This window comes from Leptosomus discolor, chromosome 1 (assembly GCF_034619465.1).
Source record: "Leptosomus discolor isolate bLepDis1 chromosome 1, bLepDis1.hap2, whole genome shotgun sequence".
In the NCBI taxonomy this organism is placed as follows: Eukaryota; Metazoa; Chordata; class Aves; order Leptosomiformes; family Leptosomidae; genus Leptosomus; species Leptosomus discolor.
Window position 1 is genome coordinate 165,671,461 of NC_141391.1, and position 21,814 is coordinate 165,693,274.

Genomic DNA, 21,814 nt, shown 5'->3' on the forward strand with positions numbered 1-21,814 from the left:
TAGCTTGGGGCACAGAGAACAGAAAATTTCAAGCAGAAGAAGATGCAACACCATAAGTTCTTCACATATGGAAGAGCTAAGGACTTAAACTAAGTGGGAAGAAGTTGGACCTTCTTATTATAACCTTCATTGCTTTGTCCCGCTACCAGCCACTGCTTCACAAAAACCTAAATGCAGGCAAGACTCAAAAATGTGTATGCTAATCAGTGTCTTGATGAGGAATGCAACATCACTACCACAAAGACTGCTGGGTGGCACCCAAACTCAATAGAGCCATCTACCTACTTAATGTCTTTGTGTCACTTTTAAATACACATAATTCCATCAATTAGGCCGTGCATATTCAAGAGATACAAGCCACAACATCAAAACAAAAAGGTTTTGAGAGAACAAAAATTCTGATTTGTCAATTATGTTCAACTACAAAGACTTAAGACATTCGAGCCCTCTGTTTTGGTTTCAGGAACAGCTCACAGAAGCCTACTGCAATCTCCACATCAATAGGCCTTATGGCTGAAATAACTTGAAGGATTTTACAGTTGTTATCTTCAAGGACAACAAGTAAAATGTTTTTCATCCCCTACCTGTCTGTGTCCACTTGACTATTTGCTCCTAGATTTCTAATATACACATGATATACATAAATTGCCTGTCTGTGTTCAGGAAGCATTCGGACAATGCTCTGAGATGTATGCTTTAATTTTTAGGCTGTCCTGTGTGGAGGCAGGAGTTGGACTCAATGATCCTTGTGAGTCCCTTCCAACTCAAAGGGTTTCAATGATCGATGTGTGAAGAACATGCATAGAATATTCTGTAGCATTAGCCTTGGAAGAGTTCAAATTTCAAACTATCTCATTATTATTGAATGGATAAAGTTCTTATAATTAAGTTTTTTCCCATTTGGAATTATATTCAGAATAATGATTAAAATTAATAAAGTAACATCCAGTGCTTCAACATATCAAGTACTTCACCTTGCACAGAACTGATGGGAAAGGAGGACTCATCATTTACAATTTTTTCCCCTCATACTTTTAGCCTTGTGAATCTGTTCTTATGGTTTTTTCTATGTAATGAAATAAATTACTATCAACCACACAGTACACTCAAGAAATAAAACTAAATATTTCTATATGAGAAATGCATGCATCTCACTTTATAAGCATCTGTCTCAAAACAACACTGTTAATCTGAGACACAAATCCAACACTACACCTATTATTTTAGAACACACCACCAGGCAGTAGGGTAGCAAAGATGTCGGCGTATTTGCTATCTAATTACAAAAAGAGTTTCCTGGTATCCTAAAGTAACATAATAACAAAGGCACACAACCCCCCACATTGCTGTCAGTGGATCTTTCCTCTGGCATTACCTGCAGAATAAAGGACAGCTGCTGTCCTGTATTCTTAGGATAAATTGCACACAACCTAGGGTAAGATTGCTTTTAGCAACAATTATGCTGTCCATGAATAAGAAGTCACTGAACTTTTCCCCCGAAGCACAGCTACACAGTTATAATCACACAATAAATCATATAATCCATCCCATGCAACAAGCCTAAATTGTCCCTTACAATGAGAACATGTAACATCTGCTACGGTTTGCAAAATCATGAGGTGGGGGGAGAAAAAAAAAGCTAGTTTGGGAATCAGTCAATCAAAAAGTTCATTTAAGTATGCGCTGGGGACAAATCTATGCCTGATGAATATGACACATTTCAAATATATGCATAGTAAAATTATGAACTCAATCATGTGTCATTTCACTGGAAACTGCAGAATGAGTTTAATAAATATTACTTTCTCTGAAAGATAGGTTACCAAATTCCATACAGAGCTTATTTTTAAATCCAAGCTCAAAAAAAAAAAAAAAAAGTAGGTAGTGCCTATGGCCATCCATTTCAATCTGGTGCACATCAGAAGACAGCCCTACCTGGAGCTGTGGGGTTATGAATACAGCACAGCTCTGTTTCTTGACTGAACAAAAGGTAGCTTCAGAACATTATATTTAACATGTCACATGAGCATTTCAAATCCATGTGAATACTAATGCCTACCTAAAGCAGAAGCAGCAGTTTAAAAGATATCATTTTCTTCATACAAGCTTCCAAACCACAAATACACTCAGTGAAATCAACTAAAATTGATTTTAAAAGCCTATAAAATAGTATACTGTCTTCATATGAAGTTATAAAAGTTGTTAGATCTGCTTGTTTTCACATAAATGAAATAGAAAAGTTGAAAAGGGTTGATTAAATAGAGCAAACTCGCAGAGTAAATTATTTTGTTTGTTTGTTTTTTAAAATGACTAGTCCAGTACTAGCTGCTTTAGGAATTCATAGTCCTGTAAAAAAATTGTCATTAAAGACCTTAGGAAACATGCAACTTCAACAGCAGTTGAGGGTCTCTGCTAGAAGACAGAATGTGCAGTTTCACCTGCACTAGGTTTCTTCTGCTGTTACATCTGAAACAGCCGAGCTAATGACATTTTCTAACACACTCTAAAACAGACTAACAAAAGAGCTAACAAAAAGGAGATTCAGGTATACTATCTCCCCATACTGCTCATCAGCTATTATGATACACACCGCCTTCCTAGCAGGTCAGCTAGAGTCTGTTACAAAGCACTGTAATGAAGTCCAGGCAACATGATTTCACTGTACTTGTATACCACTTTCCTCCCCCAGCCCCACCAGCCAGCTGCATCTGTAAATCAAATGAGGAAACTGGGAAAAAAATCTGTAATTATACACCTGCTACTGACAAGCATAAAGAACAGGAGCTATTCTTTCAAGAAGAATATAAAAGGAATTCATTGAGACACCTCTACACTAGATACAGATTTGAAAAGACAGAATAACCAATAAATTGGAAACCATTAAGTTAGCAGACACGCAAAAAAGAGGTATGAGGGCATCTCCTGACTTTTAAATTATTCATACTTTTGAAGATCACTAAAGAAAACCCTAGGCGCTAAATAACATACAAATAATACAAATCCATAACCCAGCAAACAAAACTAGATCTGAGACCAGCTGATTTCTGACAACAGGAAAAGAAAAAGTAGTAATCTGTGTTTGTGCAAATGACACTTTTTCAAGATATATCAAAGCTGACATATAGATCAGCTGAGAAGTGTTTGCATTGAAGCAACTGCTGCTAATTGTCAGCCAGGCAACTAACAATGTTTTCTGTACCAAGAGATTAAGACCAACTCAAAGGGAACTTTCCATAGAGACTACAGCAGATGTTTATTTTCTGTTTTTAGCACTGTATCTGCCAAAAATATTTTGAGATTAATTGGTTCTAGCAGTTGCATACAAAAAAAGATATACTTAAGTATCAACTCTGTTGCCTTAAAACATATGGAGAAAGTACATGGCATGGGCTGGGCATCAAGCAACACAACACAACTGGCTCTTCAGAAGTCATACCAAGGATCTACAAGTCTTCTACAAACACAAAAAGGTCCACTTTCAAACTGCCAATAAAAGTAATGCAATTTAAAGAATACTTTCACAAACTTGGAATCAGCCTGTACTACAAACAGATCTTTTTCAACACTACAGTATTTTTCTGGTCCCCCTAGTCCAGAAGATAGTCATGTTACGGGCTCCTCAACCTAGCAATTTTTAGAACTGAGGGGTAAAGTCAAAACTTGATGTCTTGTAACGCTCCTGGAAGTTCTATGTAGTTTAGAAGAAAGTAAGCAACAATTTGTAGTGCTATAGATGCTGCATTTTTGACTCCACATCAAAAATAATTTGGTGGGCTTTTTTTGGTTTATGCTTCAGTGTGACCAGTATCAGCCATTTATTTTAATCTAAAAACTTTGCTGCTGCCAGTATAAAGAGTTTTGAACTACTTGCATTTGTAGTCTGGACCAAGTGTTTATACCATGAGTCAGCCTCAGGACCCTACAGCAGCATTGTAGCTTCAACAAGCCTTCAAAGAGGACAAAGTACAGGGAAGTAACAGCCAAAATTAGATGTTGCACTGCAGCATCAAAAACACACTGTGACTTTTTAGGTCACTTTCTTATAGTATAGCTAGTACTTCTCAAAACCCATGAAAAGAAAGTAACAGTGGCAACATCTCAAGCAGCAGTTTTCTCCATCTCAAGACTACAAAGAGCTTACAGAGAGTTTCTACCTGCAGTTCATTATATACACTTAATACAATTTTTTTTCCCGTTAGGAAAAAGAGAACCTGTTTGGGCCAAGCTAAATCGGAAGCATGGAAGGACTTCAAACTCCAGAAGTTTAATTTTTAATCAAGGCAATTGTTACAATTAGCTCCTTAGCTGTAACATTTGCTGCAAGAGCCTATCAATCCATTCAGGGCAGCCTGAGCTGGCCTGACTGCACATTTATTTTCCTCCAGCATCACAACTCTCACAATCAGGATGGATCCTCTTACACATATTGCAAGCATCTATTCAGTGAAAGATTAGCATAATATTGAGACCATCTGAAGTACAGAAATGAACAACACCGAATGTTTTATTGTGCAGCCGTTCAGTTATGTGCAAGGGGGAATAACCCAGCCAAGACATCTGGCACAAATTACCATCGTTACAATTTTTTTTTGCAGTTTCAAGAACTCTGGTCAGCACCTGCACGTCAACGTGGAAGTCACAATGTGCTTCCAGGGCCTGCTCTTGAGGAAAGCCAGTCTGGCAAGACTGAAGAACCAAAATACCAATCTGCTTTGGCACAAAATTAAGCGGGCACAGAATACTCCACCTTCCTTATAAAGCTCAATATTACAAGGCTAAACATCCAGATACATTTTTTTAAAAAATGGAAAGGGCCTACTTAAAATAATATTCCTCCCTCTGTTCATAAACCTAGTATGACAGTCAAAAGACACCACTCTACCCCTTGTAGCTGTCTATTCCCTTCTCCTGCCCTGGCTCAGAGTAGCTGAAAGCAGGAATTAAGTTATATTCACAGCTGCCTCGATTCACCTACCTGATATAGGGATCCCTCCCAGACCTGTGCTGTGTTGTGGTGGGAGATTCAAGTCCAAGAAATTACTATTTGAGGTGGGATTTGCTGTGTGGTTCAAGTGCATGATGCTATTGCGTGGGAAGGCCATCCAAGGATAGCGAGCTGCTTGGCCTGGAAAACTGAAGGAGTTGTAAACTGCTCGATGCTGTTGAAACTGCGGGAACCTCTGTGGCATGACTGGAAAGGTGCTACTGAGAGAGTTGGCATTTGTGGGTGCAGCAGGATGCAGGAATCCAGAGCCTGGCCCTTTGGCAGTTGTAGTGTGTGGGGTAGGGTTCTGAAGAGATGTGGGCGAGAGGGAAGGTTGGTCTTGGACTGACAGTTCCTTCTCAATCAGGTCTGCTAAGGCTTTGCGGGTGATGTCAAAGGGGTCAAACCCTAAGTCGTCCTCTTGCTGTTTGGAGGAACCAAACCCAAAAGCCGCTTGCCAGTCTGTGGAGGAGGATACTGGTATAGTTTCTGTCGGAGAGGGGAGGAACAGATTTAGAACAAGAATTATTAACTATTTATCCATATAAAAATTTCACCCTCAGTGTATCTGAATATATGTTGTCAGTTATCTTTTGCATAATACTTTCTTATACATTCCACAAAGACACCTTTTTCATCAGCTTAGAATGCCATTTTCAGATCAAACTGACATAGATTTCTACTTCAGGTGAAGTGGTAGAACTAGCAAATAGCATTTTAAAACTGCAGAACTGCCCTGTTCCTGAACCACAGAAAAGCCTTGTCAAATAAGCAATTTCAGTAACAGCACCAAGCAGAAAGAGACCAATAAACACTTGATTAGAACCTTCTTTACACCCATTATTACTTGACAGAAGTGTGACCAAGCAGAGTTTAAATAAGGTTGTTATTCAGTTCAGTATTTTGCTTTCAGTATTAATGCTGTGCTTCAGCTCTGCTGTGCATGAAAGGTGGGGAGGAGATGTTCCCTCTCAAAGGGGGAACTTCTGAGAAGTGGTCAAAAAAAAAAAATCAACCACCACACCAGAACACCACCACTGTCTACCATTATGAAGAAAACCAAGTCAAATTCTTCAGCAGACACCTTGATAAAATATAAGGAAATAAGGCACTGCATTACAAGATATTGTTAAACATTTTGAGGCAACATTGCAAAAAACGGTTATCAGAATTTCCCTGCATTTTCAGTTGCTACTTCATTTCGTTATCTTGTTTAAAGTTCTTATTCAGGTTCAGAGAATGCTGGGTCTAGTTTCACAGTATGCTTTCTCAAAACTGTGTTAATGCAAGCTGATTTAGTACAAAGGCAGTATCACTCACAACATCAACTCCCTCTGCTGGTAGGAAACCCGGTCTGCTGATTTAAGTAGTTAAAACTAAGCTCAGTATCCTCTCTCACAAAAGAAATCTCTCTAAAATCTGTAACGATAAAGAGTTGCTAGACAGATAAAACCCTGCACTTTGTATTCTTATTTAAATAGCAACATTAATTATGAAACAAACAAGATCTCTGCTACCTAGAAACTGTCTCTCACTACTACTTAATCCTTACATCGGTTTGTATAGTACCTTAGCAGCAGGTGATTTCCTTGATAATAAATACTGTTTACAAACACGATTATGACATCCAGAAGTCAGATAACAACAAAAGAAGACTAATCACTAAGTAAACCAACAATGACCTAAAGTACTGTTTACATTCTATTTGTTACTGATATTCATTTTCTAACAACTGCCTCAGATTTATAATTTTTGAGCTTTTAGATACTGTTAACTATTCCCAAGACTATACAAGTAAACATAAAATGATGTTTCATCCATATGAAGTGCCATTTCACAGGCAAGTACAGGTATCTTTCAGTTATTGCAATTAACCACATTTTTTATCTTTTCTGAATGTATGTAGTCTCACTTCAGGAAAAGAAAGATTAGGCACATTCAGATAACTATGCAGGATACTAAAGAAAATTCTGGAATCCACTGCACAGCTTCTGATGTTAGAATTATAGACTATAACAGCTTATTACACCAACATACACTGTCACCATGTATTTTCTTCACTCTCAAACACCTCTAACATTAAATACTAAGCATACATGTCACATCCTATTATTTAGACAGGCACATAGCTAAGAAAAACTAAAATAAGCACTCTGATAATTTAGCCATGCAGCTAGAAAACTCTGTAAACTTTCTTTTAGAAGAAACGCTTACGTCAGTGCAATTTGTTTGTAGTTAAGTGACAAATTTTAATCATTCATGAAGGGAGAAAAAACAGTATAGAGCAAGTCCCAGAGTTTCTTGTTCTACACAGTTTTAGACATCAGTTGCAAAAGCAAGCAATACCCAGCCACATAAGCTGTGTACACACCTGATGTGAAGAGGCTCTGTGGTTCTGGTGCTGTGGGCCAGTCATTTGAAGTCTGTGGAGAACTGGGGAACGGAGGAAGCCCACTAGGGATGGGGTTAGGGTGTCGAAAGTTGTCAGAGAAGAGCGACTGTGATTCTGTTACAGCCCCTTCAAAGGGTGACCGTGCACTGTGATTAGATGAACTGATGGGTATGACTGGATTGGGTTTTGTTAAACCAGGCGGCGGTGAAGGTGTGTCACTGTTTGTTATCTACAGGCAAGAGAGTAAGAGAAACAATTAGGACATAAGTATTTATATATAAAATATTCTTCACTAATACAGTTGAAAAATCCCCTCAAAACTTTTGGCTGCAATTACATTAGTTAGTACTTAGCTCAGTACAAAGTCAAACATAAAAATCAACTTAGCAGTAGCATTTTTTAATTTTGTTTAAAATTATGATACACTTCAGAAAGTGCTTGCTTCTCCAACTACAAGTTGCACCAAGCCCTCAAACTCAGTTCTTACTCTCACACCATTTATCTTTATGTCTTACCTGCTGGGAGCTGTCACCATTTCCTATACTGAGGGAATCTGAAGGTTTGTCGATAGGGCTGCAAAAGTGGGAGGGGAAAAAAAAGACAGTAAGACATTCAAGTATTTAACACGAAAATCAACATTTGCTTTTGCAGTGGTAGAAAAGCCTTGAAATAAAGACAAAATGAAATTAATTAGGAGGAATTAAGAAGGGAGAAAGTCCACTTATTTATGAGACTTTTTTTTAAATTATATTGTTCCAGTCATTTGCCGTATACTGTAATACTTCCTCCCACCACTCTCCACTCTGCTTGCTGACTGCCCTGTTAAAGAACAAAAGGAAAGTTTTAAACATGTTCATAGTAATTCTATGCCATTCAAAAAGACCAGAACTCTTGTACTACAGCAGTATTCCGTAGTATCAGTTCCATCTATGCTACTACTTGAAAGAAGCTTGGGAACAGATTTGATTTCCAAATATCTAAGCTGACAGTTCCCGTATAAGTCCTAAATAAATCCTGGGAGAGATAAAATATTAAATTAACTATTTAGTCCTGATGGCAAGTTAAGCTTCCCACCAGCCTTCAAGCTTTAACTAGCAGAAATTAGTTCCAAGGTAAGAAAACTGAGTTTTGAGATGACAGAAGGGGAAAAATGCAGGAAGAGACATAGCATAAAAAACTTGCCAAACGTGAAGAGAATAAAAGATCACATACAGCAGAAAGTCACCTCAGAAAGCTATTCACTGGGAATTAACATGACTTGGCTGAAATGGCACATCTCAGGATTCAAGATTCTTACAAGCATCTGAAGGTTGCCTTAATTATGCTAAATACCACACTAATCAAACAGTATTAGTTCAAGTTCAGATTAAAAATCTCTGCTTTACAACTTCAAGGTATTTTCTTTTTTATCTACCCATAAGAGAAGTTGCACAAGCACCAGGCCGCACAGCCCAAAACACCAGTCCTGCAAACAAGGACCAAAAGTAAGAACAAGAATTTCAGTTCTATAGAGGCCAGAACGTGATACAAGTCAAATTACAGGCACAATGTGCTTGCACAAGACAAATATATATATAGTAATTATTTTAACTGAGTGCAGACTTCAGATTCTAGCTACACCTTGTTTTCAAATATCCCTTGCTGCTGTGAAGTTTAAATATTATATAAAACCACAAATCAAGGTCAAAAATTTGTAAGATTGCTTTGCCCAGAATTTGTTCTCCCCATCGCAGAATAATTAGAGTCAAAACTCAGCAGAATTAATTCTCCCCCATTCTAAAGAAACTGTATAAAAAGAGTAATCTATCAATAAAAACAATTTTTGTGCAAAAGAATACTGATTGAGTCAGTATCTCAAAAAGATAACTAAAGCCGAAGTATTTATGACTACAAAAGAAAAATCAGAGGAATGTACTTGCAAAAAAGTATTTGTAAACCTTCACTGGAGTAATGTTCTTTACTCAGTGGTTGAACAGCATAAATAAAAGTTCTTCCATTTGGAAAAAAACTGCCTTGGGTTAGTAATTTCCGAATACCTACAGCACAAAGTTTTGCTGTAGACCACTACACAATCATTCTGATTGTAGAGCTGATATTCCACCCAAATTCTTTTCCCAGAGCTGCTGACAGAACATCACAATGCTGCGGTTTAAAAAGCTATGTGTCAGACAACTTTTAATGACAAAAGTGCTGAAAATGTTTATTATATTTGAACTTGACTAAGGAGCCTTTAATTGTAAGACAGGCTTTCAGCCCTCAGGAATGAACAAGTTTCATTATCTACTGGCAACAATATTTTTACCTACATTTAGTACACTCTTTTCTGAAAGGGTAAGAAGGAATCTGCACGTTACTACTGAGATTCAACCATAGGATCTCTGACCACACCTCAACAGGACTGCTATTAAGCCTAACAAGAAAGCGCTACTTTCAGCAGCACTCAATGTTAATGCATCGGTTCAATACTGATTTAAAGGGAATATCAGCTACCTAATTGGCAACAGCACTTTTTGAGTGTTTACCTTGTTTTCAACCAAGCTCTGAAAGAGCCCAACCAGTATTACCTAAGGGATTCCATAAAAAACCAAAACAGCATGACTACAGACTACGTTGGAACTGCAAGTGACACTTATGATGGAAGAGGACACCAGTTCTGTTCAAAAAGGGCACCAAAAGAGGAAAAAATGTTGGTTGGCAGTAAGAACGTTATTGCAAGCAGATGAATTACTTTCTCTGCACAAATAAGCCTCAGTTGAGTCCGCTGCCCTGTTGTTCGTGTTACTGAGTGATAGCCAGGGAACCCTTACCTCTGCAGTTGTGTTTTCTGGAACACACCACTGTAAAGCAATGACAGATATTCAGCCCTAACGTTTAGCTTCCTTCTGTTGATGCTTTTCAAACTGACAAGCCTCCTGATGTATAGGAACTTTTGTGGAAGCTTCCGTATAGAAAGGGCTCAGCTCTGGCTGGAACCACGCAGCTATATAAGCTGTTGATGTCCCTGTTACTCAGTTCCCCTCAGCCCTTACCTGTACCATCACTTACTAACTTTGCATTAGGGTTCTCCTGTACGATCTGCCAATCAGTCTTTTTGACATGGGCTAGGCTAAGCCCAGCTTTTTGTGACCTGATCAGGATTTGAATCCAGCTCTCCAACCAGAGAGAGAGACTGGAGAATTATTCCCTCCACACCAACCAGTGAGAGAGAAAGCAAGCTATCTGAAGTATAAAAGGCAGCACAATTACCCGAAATCTGAGTCTGCACCATCTGGAGTCATGTGTTCTGGGTCTGTGCCATTTTCTAATATAGGAGGCGTTTTCCTGTGTTCCATTGTTAAACCGTTGGCTGATTTACTTGAACTCTGTAATGATGGCCAGGCATCTTTGTTACTACTGTTGGGTCTGGAAAAAGGCAAGAGTTAAAAAAAAAAAAAAGGAAAAAAAAAGAAGAGTTCAAGTTATGAAGAAGTGTTTTTAAAAATTGTAATCACAGGGGAAACGAATCCTTGTGCCAGACAATCCATAAGAATAGATTTATCTGGATATTATTTCTCAGATTTTAAATGGTGATGACTTAAAAAAAGAATTAGTGGGGTAGGGAGAGAGAAAACTGGGGGGGGAAATCAGTTTTCTTCACTGATTCGATAGCTGCTTTGCCAATGCTGAAGTCCAAACTTGCCCATTTGGGGTAGAGGAAAAAAATTTAAAAAAAAAATCCATTGACAGCTTCAAATATCCAGACCTACACACGTCTCATTTAGAATTATTTGCTTTATCCCATAAGTATTTTTAAGTTCTGTAAATCAGGATCTAAACCACTTCTTTTTTTTCCATAAATAAATGTTTTGTATTCCAGGCTCTATCAAGCCTGGCCCCACAGATGACGTTTGTGCTTTAAGCCTGCACAAGAGTCCATAGCTTTACTAGCAGTCCATGAGACCAGTCAGACCAACACACTGTTCATTCAAGTTACTGCTCCCTTCATCTCTAGTTCAAAGTAATAATTACATCCCTTTTATACAGTAACACTAAATTTCACTTCAGAGTGCACATTAAATCTGAAACAAGTTCAAGAAGAAGACTCAAAGCCCAAGTTTTGCTGAAAATAGTTACTTTATACAAATTGAAGTGAGCTGCAATATCATCTATAAGTGAATGCATTCAAATCCAGTGTGTCATCTGCTAACCCTACAATCTTACTATAAGAGATTTCTCCAGTTCTTTTACGTTAACTTTAGCTTTTCATTTGCTTCAATTAGGATGCTGTTTTTAGTGTCCAAGTGCTGTCATCATAACGAACAAGTTTTCCAAAAAAATTTTTTACGTACATCCTCCTCATGCCCCCCTTCATTAGTATGTTCTTATTACTTGGTCCAACATTTACTCTACATCTTTAGTTCAGTCAATTTAGTAAGTTCACAGTCAGAATCTGGAATTTTCTATAGCTGCTTATAGCAACTCAAGTGTTTTCTGCTCCTATTCAGATAAAATTGGTATTACTAGCTACCTTCAAATCACAATTAATATTATAAGATTTGCTATTCTGCCTCCATCTTTCTCACATACCTATACAATATGTACCGATGAGAGCCCTGATCTGAACTTCGAGATCTCATCTTTGCTTTGCACACATTTGAAATAAGTTAGATGTAGTGAGTTGATCTGATATTGATGTCTTTATTTCTCATTGCTCATCAACACAGCAATGTCAGTCATTTAATATTCTCACCCTTACCAAACTGAGCTATAATCTAGCTATAACAAGACTTTCAATTCATTAACAGATTTATTTTAAATGCCAAAATTTACATCCGCTGCAGTGCAAAGCCATCTCTACACCAAAACTAATTTAAAGTGTCACAGTTAAAAGTCAGTTTTGCATCCAAGGTAAAGAGAAAGAAACTGGTTTGTATTTTGGGGTGGGTTTTTGTGCATGTGGGGTTTTTTTGAAGTTCAAAGCTGCATACTTCTGAAGGGCTGTTCTCTAAAAGACCAGCAAGTGCTTAACAAATGTTTCCACTTGTAGCATAAGAAAGCATTCGTTTCAGCTCTTTAGGAAAAGGTCAGCAGGGAAAAAAAAACAAACAAAGAGCTTGATCTGTTTTAAATGTGAAATATACCTCTAACTATAAGTGAATGCAGTCACTATGACTACCAAGTGACATACCAAGAGAGGAGTACCCACATACACAAAGTGGCACTTGGGGATTTTAACATTTGCCTTCAGCAGCAAGAAAAAAAGGTCTGCAAGTAAGACCTTTCAAATTAGAACACAATTGCGAAAAAAAGTGCATTTACACACACTTTAAGAAGCTGTTTCTACTGGATATTTATAATTAAACATCTACTGTTTAGAAGTTAACTTCTGTTCAATTCCAGAAACAGAAACCCTGCAGCCCAGAAACACAAAAACCACCACAAAATTGTCAGAGACTCTGATAAACTGACAGAAATATTAATATCAATGAATCGGACAAAAATGGGAACTCAATTGGGTAGAAAGCTGTGAAGGAGAACAACATGCATTCACCAGCTCACAAGCTGCATTTTGTACCTGAGGAGACAGGACTTGAAGAAACATTTCAAAAGCCCAGCTCCAAGAAGAAATTCACTTTGCAACCCAAAAGGTGGTGCCTAGCCATTATCAAAGAACAGAGTCTGTGTTGTGAGATGCTGTTCAGCTGACAAGAGACATTAACTCCAGACCACTTGTTGCCTTTAGAGTAACATGCCATTTTTTCCACAACTGCCAAAACGTTAGCACCACAGAGGGGCCAAGCTCCAATTCATAATTGCTTTCTGAAGGCTCAAAACATTGCTGCAGTTTCAGATAGAGCATTCTTCCCTCACTGGTATCATTTGCTGTGATCTAATTAGGTTTCAAATTAAGATTAGTTCAGACTTTGAACATAAACCAATCAATACCCAAATGCAGGAAGCAGTCTATTTGCTTTACTGTCTGCACTCTACCTTCCAAGTCAATATCGAGCCAGTGCCCAAGAAATTAAGATGTGGCACAGTCCTTAAGAAAAGATCCAACTGGAAGTCCTGACCTCTTGCAGTCAAAGAGCATATAACACTTCCTCCAGAAGGCAAATAAAATAATCCCAGCACACCAGCTGGGATACTAGTTCTCAGAACTCTGCTTATTCAAGCTCCATTGGCAATATTTTAGATACAGTACCCACTTTCTTGCTTAAACTGTTGTGCACTGATGCTGCCAGTGACAAATTATTGTCTGAAAAATTCAGTAGTGGATAAGCTGGCACACAACACAAACCCTGAGTACAAGGCCAAGTGTCTGCAAAGTCCAATTTAATTTTTACATTCCACTCTGCCCATCTCATTATGAAAAGAACGGAGGAAATTGTTAACAGGCTTTTTTTCTTTATCTTAAATACGACATTCGAGTGGCTAATTCACATAAGGACTGATGACCTTAGGCTTTCATTTATCTTTGTATGACTACGTACTCATATGTTCAGAAATCCTTCCATAACTTGCTGAACAAACTACTTCGAGATAGTACTATTTTTACAAGCAGTTGTGATAGCTGTAATTACAACATAGTGAAAAATACATCATTTAAGTTTACTAGATGAAAGCAAGAAATCCTTTATTCACATCTCGTGAAGTTTTACTCGCACAAAAGAAAAACTGATTTTACTTTTAATTTCTAAGGTCTTTACACCTAATGTAAGGACTGCACTATAAATCATGATCTAAAAAAACCACAATAAAGCACACATATCAAGACTACAAGGTGTCTCAGTTGTGCGAGTACAGACTGCGTTCATCATGACAACATACCAAGAACATGGATATCTGTTTTTCAATGAACATGTTTACGCAAATAGAAAATACAAGGTCTTCTTTCACAAAAAGAATACTTCATTCTGAACTAGTGATCCAAATGCACACAGCAGAAAAACATTTCGTTACTGAGCAAGACTCACACTCACTCTGTAGTAGAACAATGTGGTGCATATGTGTCTGCATGGACAAAACCAGCAGAGTTTATCACATAATAGCCACTAAAAAGAGCAGACAACTTAGGGGATGCAATAACAATAAGAAAGGGTTTTTTTTGAAATAACAAGAAAGCAAGCATAGCCAGGCAGTCCAGCATCAGTACTTACGCATCGTACCTCTGCAGTGCTGTCACTTTGTTCTTGTTCTTGTCAACTGTACCCGTAGATAATTGGAGAAAGTTGGGGTTTAGTTTGTATAATTCTTGCAGTAGTTTCTGTTCATATTCCTGGTGCTTACCCGCCTAAGGAAAGAGAAACTCACAATGAATGAAAACTGGTTTAATAGTTATTTTTATAGATACTAAATTTTTTCTGTATATATATGTACATATGTACCTTCCAAAGTTTAGTAATTGAGCTTTAATAACTTCACAGGGCACTCCTGACTGAAACTTAAAACAGGGCTTCCCAGTCACAGCACAGACATGATCTCAACAAATCTAAAGGTTGCCTAGAAATCACTTGGATACATTTACCATTTTTTTTGAGACTTCTAAAGCAGAGAAATAGTTACAATCGCACCAGAACTTGCGCTCTTCATTTCTAATCAACAGTTTCACAATATACCTTCTAAATCACAAACTGCTAAATCTCCAAGGCAGTCTGCATTTGATACATCAACCATACTAAGATTTTCAGAAGATTGAAGGAGCAAAGAGTCTCTCTTCTAAACCAGAAGTTTGAAAACAGAAGTCATTTTATATCAGCTTAATAAAAATAGATGCGGTGGTCTGAGTGTTAAGTATCATGTGACAAGGAGTATATTCTGAGCAATAACTGATAAATCATCCTTTTTAATAACTGAAAAATTGTAATATTTTTTTAACTAATTAAATTAATAGAGAACAATATCTTGATTTCACAAATTGAGGGGGCCCAATCCAACTCCAGAATATTGAATCTGGAGAGTGAAGGAAGAAAGTATTTTTCAGCCTAGCTTATCTATAACATTCTGTGGCTAAATATTTAAAGCAAAGCAAGATCCACTCCAACATTTAAAGTGACATGTGAAACAAATTCAAGACGTACATTCACATTTTTGTTAGGTTGTTACAGCACTCCAACCTAAGAATTACTAATTGCAAGTTAAGTACTGTAATGAGTTGACTCAAGATGCAAAATATAACAGTGAATTTGAAGTTGTCAATAGCTTTTATCTAGACTTTCCAGATAACTCAGAGATGTCCTTTAGCAATGGAAACAAGTGCCAAGATTTATGGTCAGGCCTTCTGAACCTTAAGTCTGGAACACATATGTTTTTATCTATCACATATTCAGTATTGATATAAAAGCTCTCACACTACTTGTACACCTAAAAATTAACATTTGTACATTAATTAATTCATTCCCTTTATAAATGTTTTGTTGGAACAGGAATGGAACTGATGCACAGGCAATGTGGTCATCCTCCTAGAAAAATATTACAACCTAAAAGAAAAATATTACTTGCTTTTTTTAAAAAAAAATTAAGCAGGAATATTTAACAAGTTTCAGAAAACAGGACTGCTGAGAAACTAAATTCCCTTATGGGCTCCTTTAGAAGGGCAACGGCATAATCCATTTGAATACTCTTAAGTCAGTCAAACACTATAAATATCTCCAGTTTTTTGTTACTTAATTCTCCAGTTCTCCATTAATGGTCAATTCTGAACATGTCTTTCTACGTAGTCAACCTACACAACCCTCGAAGAAGGACAACATTGAAACATCTGGTGTATGCATCATCTTACACAGCTTTGTCAGTGTCTACACCCAAGCTACTACCTACAGTAGAAAAAAGTATAATTCTAGAGGGTCGTTCACCTAAATGCAAACTTTATGAGATATAATGCACCCTGGAAATGCTTTCTTTGCCATCCACTATGAATAGAATATAAGCAACTAGCTCAGATGCACAGATCTGCACTGCAAACATTAAGCAGCTGAGTAAGAAGAAATCTCCCCAGATATCTCATCTTGTTTAAGCCTTCAGTGGCAAAAGACTGAACAACATGGACAGGAATATCAGGTCAGTCCTCAGCTCGCTTACTTGTCACATAAATGTAGGAAAGAAGATTAAAATCCTATATGGGAGCTTCCAGTAACTGTGCTTTATTTAAGCAATCCAGAGGCCAAACTCAGCAACCTACCTTACCTAAATTTCCAACTTCACTTTCAGAGACCTCCTACAGTTCTACCAGTTCTTTTCAGTTTGTCACAATGTTTAGCTCTATTAACAATTATTTAACTAGAATGTAAGTTCATCTATTGACAATTTTGGTTTTTTAACTAGGGAATCTATCTGTGACAATGAACACTCAGTCTCATTAAATGAGCGTGTAAAATCATTGACATTAACCCAAACTCCAGAAAGTTGGTGCACTGAAAGCACAATGCATTTTTCAATAGTTGTGTATTTTCCAAGAAAGCAACATGAAATCAAGAAGAAAGTTCAAGGAATGTAACAAGGAACAGGAAATGAAGATTCTTTTAAGTCACCAAGATCAAGTATAATCCACTCAACGCTTCTGAAGGAACTCACATGTGAAATTGAATTCCTGGCCAAGGTATGTAGCCTATCAATTTTAACTGGCAGTTAGGCCAGAGGACTGACAGACTGCCATTGCCTTCTACCAAAAGGGCTGTGGAAAAGATCCTGTGAACTACAGAATGCTAAATTCAACCTCCATCCCTCCGAAGATTATAAAGTCTATCTTAAAAAAGAAAAAGAAGTTAATGGATAAACACACAATCTGCTGGGAATGAATCTGAACATCTTCTGCAAAGGGGAATCCTACTTCACTAACACTATTTTCAATAGTGCCAATAAGCATAAATAAAGACCATCCATAGAATTTTCAAAAAAGCCTTTGATAGGGTTTCATACTAGAAGTCTACAAAGCTGCCCTGGGATAGATGAAAGGTTCTTGTGTGGATTGAAGCTGGCTCAAAGAAAGAAAGGCAAAAGGTAGGACTTACTAGTCACTCTTAGTGTGCAGAAGCAAGCGATGAGGACTGATGACTGGCACCAGTTTTATGCAACACCATCATCATGTATGAGAAAGAAGCGAAGAGCCAGTTCTTTGCTGACAACTCCAAGCTCTCTGGGTAGTAAATGTGGCAAGTAAGTTTCACCAGAGACATGTCAGCTAACGCGCTGTGGGAAAAGTAGCCTGAACCGCACTAATGCTCTATCGATCTGTGAACTGGCTGTTAGAGCTCAAAGAAGGGATACTGAGGTTACTGCCAACAGATCTCTGAAATTGTTGATTAGACACTGGCAACCAAACAAAAAATGTGCTGGGCATCATTAAGAAGGGCACTTAAAAAGGTCTAACAAAACCAAACCAAACCACACACCACACTACACAGAAAACACTGAGGACTGTTATAGTAAACTTCGCTTCCCCCACATCATGAGTGTAATGTGACTGACCTCCGCATCTCAAGGGGGACACAGTTAGAAGGTACAGAAAAGGGCAACAAATTATCACAGAAGGGGAGGAACTGCTTTACCAACAAGTTTGAAGGCCCAGAAACCATGTGATTTGGACAGATGTCCGAGAGAGATAAATCAAGTTTTACAGCATCAAAAGCAACTGATTAAGGTGAATAAGGGTTTTGCTTTCAGCAAGTACTACAACGCTAAGATTAGAGGACACTTGATAAAACTAACTGGAGATCAGTTTAACACGGGCAAAAGAAAGCACTTTACAAAACTGCTGGTGAACTTCTGGGGCTTGCTGCCACAAGAGACTATAGGGTTGACAGTATCAGCAGGTTCAAAATGGATTAAGTAAATTAATGCCTGACAGCTTTATAAAAAAAAAACTAAGCAGCCTAGACAGGAACATACCCTCAAACATGTATAACATAACAGATCTAGGTGGTGGGAGAGAACATAGGGAAATGAACAGGGAAGGTGGCCTGGTTTGCAGGTTCTCCTTGTATTTTACCTCCTATTGCCATTATCTGCGACAAAATATATACTACAGGGACTATTCATCTGAACCAGCAGGGTATTTTTTTTTTAACTTATGAGAAAGTAGCTGAAATCCTCAGAAATAACTGCTAATTTGCAGAAAGAAATGTTTAATAGATACAGATATTCTTCCTTATTCTCTGGCTTAAAGCAACCTAACACATGAAATAACATCTACTTGTACAATATCTGTGCTAGCACTAGGGATGGGGACCACCTGCTTCATGGACAGACCAGATGCAGAAGTTACAGAATAGATGCAAAGTTGATGTAATTGAGATTTGAGTTTAAAAGATTTACCGTACCTCACGTAGAGGCACAGACCCAGACACAAAACATGTCCGAATGCACTCCCTTTGAGAAAGTAAAGCTATCTATTTACTTGCTTCCCTGCCCTTGAAAAGAAGCATTTTAATGTTGAGATAGTAAAAATAAAAATATCCGTGCATCAGTATTTATGCTCTGCTACAGTTATCCCTCAATGTTTTATTTCCAAACAGTTCCCAGGCTAAAAGGGATATCAGAATTCAGATAGCATGGTCAAATCACAGTACAATAGTTAAGCCATAACTGGCCACACACACAAAACCTACAGGAAAACCCAGATCTGCACTAACTTCTTTCACAGAGATTTAAAATAACATATTACCTTGCACTGGTATCAGCAACACGCAAGTCACTAACTCAAAGTTACTTGAATTCTTGGCTAAGAGTTTCTCTCTGACTCATGAACACTCAGTGCACTTTTCAGCCTTTAAAATCAGCATGCAGTGAAAAAATTTAACTGCTCATTTCTAATATCCAACTGGTTAATCACATTTTGGATTTCAAAATTAATCTCTGCCATAACATTCAGCAAAAGGCTATATTATACACACATTAGACTAAATGATATACAATAAAATACATACATGCCACATTTCATGAGTTTCCCATTCATTACACTTACCTGCATTTCTTCTTTTGTGAAACTGGCTGCTTCATCTCCCAGTTCATGTAGATACATGCAGTCTGGTTTTGGACACTGCATATTTTTTAGAAAATAACTGCAATATTTTGTTGTACCTAATGATGCCTGAAGAAAAAAAAATCATTACTTAAGTACTGGAGATTAAGAATGCTTTTTGCAGTATTTGAAAAAAGTTGTATTTGAAAAAAAAAAATTCCTTCCCAAGATTTAGAGTTCCATCATAATGCATTTCTTGATGCAGATGGACCAGAAAGTCCATTTATAAGAAATCTTGAGGATTAGATAATTAGGATGTATTCCTATTTTCATCTAATCTAAATAAATGCCAAAATAAGAGCCTCAGTAAATATCTGCATTCATAATCATAAGAAGCCAAATAAGCAGTTATGAGTTTGTATTACATGAAACTGGTTAATGTTTTGTAGCAGGGTCAGGAAATGAATATTAACTAGATGATTTTCTATAGCCACCAATTTGGCCAAGTCAGCCTGAATACCTGTTCACACAGATACCAAAAGGAAAAAACTTGCATTTCCCAGGGAGCTTTTGAGAGGTGTGGTGTTTGGACTACAGAAATGCTCTGTAAAAGCAAATAATCAGGTTTTCACACTGTGCTATTAAGCTATACAGCAAAAAAGCCACTGTGGGAAGGGGGAGGTGGTATAATCTCTTTCTTTGTCTCAAACTTCTGTTCTAAGAAGTTACCTGCTAACCCCCTAAAGCATTGCCTGCTGGAACCTCACTGAACTTCCTTGTTGTGATTAATGCTAGGAAAACAAGTCAAAACCCAATACCCAATAATCTGGACATTTCTGTTCATCAACACAAGCATATGTATATGAATAAAATTTTAATACCATGCACTGATACTAGTATCCTAGCACATATACCTAAGAATGTGAAAATATTACCACCTTAAGTGTTCTGCCGTCTACCACCACATTATTGACGCACTGTATGGCTCTGAGAGCATCTTCTGACCGGATGTAGGTTACATATGCACTGGCACTTGGACCCTAAGAAAAAAAAAAAAAAACACAACATACTGTATTTTATTTATTTTTTTCTCCCCCAGACAGATCTGAACATTAAGTTGCTTTTTTAGCAGCTCACTTCATAAAAACATCTAGCCATGAATATACCAGTTTAACAGGAAAAGTGCCAAGAATCGTAGAATTCATACAAATTTAGATGTGATGCATAAAGAATGGGGAAAAGAAGAAATGCAACAAAATGTTGCTTGAAAGTTCTAAAAATACTTCAAGATATTTCACCCCTGAAATGCAGATTAGTGAATAAATGCCCCATTACTGCTTCTTTGAAGGTTCTCATCCTGTCTCCCCGTTCTTTATCCTTCAACATTGCATCTTGCATCCAACTTTGAGAGTCTAGTTGGATAATGCCTCAGAAACATAACAGTAATTTGATTTTTGCAGTGTTGTGGGTCTGTTGTTTTGTTTGTTTGTTGTTTTGTTTTACCACTTTAACCTATTGCTTAATCAGAAATAGGGAGCCCCAGATTCACTCTGAACACACATTTTTTCTAAAGGAATAAAAAAATCACAAGGGCCTCCGACTTACCTGTGAGCCTGCATATGATGTGCTGTTATTAATGACAACTTTATGTATTTTACCGAACTTCCCAAAATATTCTGGTCGTTTCAAAACCTACAAGAGAAGAAAGTTAAAGTGATGCACTGGGAAGTTAATTTATACAAGGCTGTACTTATTCTTTTGTGTAACTGTGCAACTAAAGCCTTTAACTAAAACACATGTCTCTTCTACAATGAGAAGAGCACACAGATGCAGATTTGTCTTCCAATGTAAAACATGGTTACTTGCAATACAGAGTATGCTACCACTTGAGTAAAGAACTTAAATGAGGGATATTCCACATTTCATGTGGTATTTTTTAAGCTTCTTTCAGTACTCTGATTACCCAAACACTACCCTGGCAAGATACATCCCATTCAGCATGGAATACTCCTGTATCTATTCTATAATTTAAAAAAAAAAAAAATTAAAAAAAATCAAAAAAATCACATTCATTCCTGTTTTAAGATAAAAAAAACACCTTAAACTTGCGTTCAGGTATATTAACTGCTAGTAACAAAATGCTGAATCCTGACTCACTTGCTCCACTCCAAAGACAGTAAACCAATAAGCTGAAAGTAGCCTCAAGTTTTCAGAAGACCTGACTAAGTAGAGGAAGACAATATATGACACTTCCCAGGGGCAAGAAAACACATTCCAAAATCAACATCATGCTGAAATGAATGAGTGAATATCACATCCCTGAAGAAAAAAAAAGAAATACTCCTGTCTTGCCCTTCCCTGCATCAGTTAATAACACACCATTTAGGGATCCTGTGCAAAGCAGGGACATCTCTAGCATATTAAGCAACTCTGTTGAATAACAGTTACCTGTGTGCCAATGGAACTGGCAATATATCTGACACATTTGGTACCAAAAGCC

General features: G+C 37.4%; 1 protein-coding gene across 2 annotated transcripts in view; it reads right to left on the minus strand.

The window, feature by feature from the left end:
* Nucleotides 1–21,814, minus strand: part of CNOT4 (CCR4-NOT transcription complex subunit 4) — an 82,680-nt gene that overhangs the window by 13,916 nt on the left and 46,950 nt on the right. Inside the window, exons 4-11 of one of the 2 annotated variants that reach the window (XM_086470535.1) lie at nucleotides 20,920–21,006; nucleotides 20,253–20,354; nucleotides 19,318–19,443; nucleotides 14,516–14,649; nucleotides 10,623–10,778; nucleotides 7,892–7,949; nucleotides 7,356–7,605; nucleotides 4,976–5,473 (exon numbers count right to left, since the gene is read on the minus strand). In XM_086470535.1, coding sequence (XP_086326661.1) covers nucleotides 4,976–5,473; nucleotides 7,356–7,605; nucleotides 7,892–7,949; nucleotides 10,623–10,778; nucleotides 14,516–14,649; nucleotides 19,318–19,443; nucleotides 20,253–20,354; nucleotides 20,920–21,006 — 1,411 coding nt within the window. The remainder of the gene's footprint in view (nucleotides 1–4,975; nucleotides 5,474–7,355; nucleotides 7,606–7,891; nucleotides 7,950–10,622; nucleotides 10,779–14,515; nucleotides 14,650–19,317; nucleotides 19,444–20,252; nucleotides 20,355–20,919; nucleotides 21,007–21,814) is intronic. The other variant, XM_086470543.1, reaches the window with a different exon arrangement.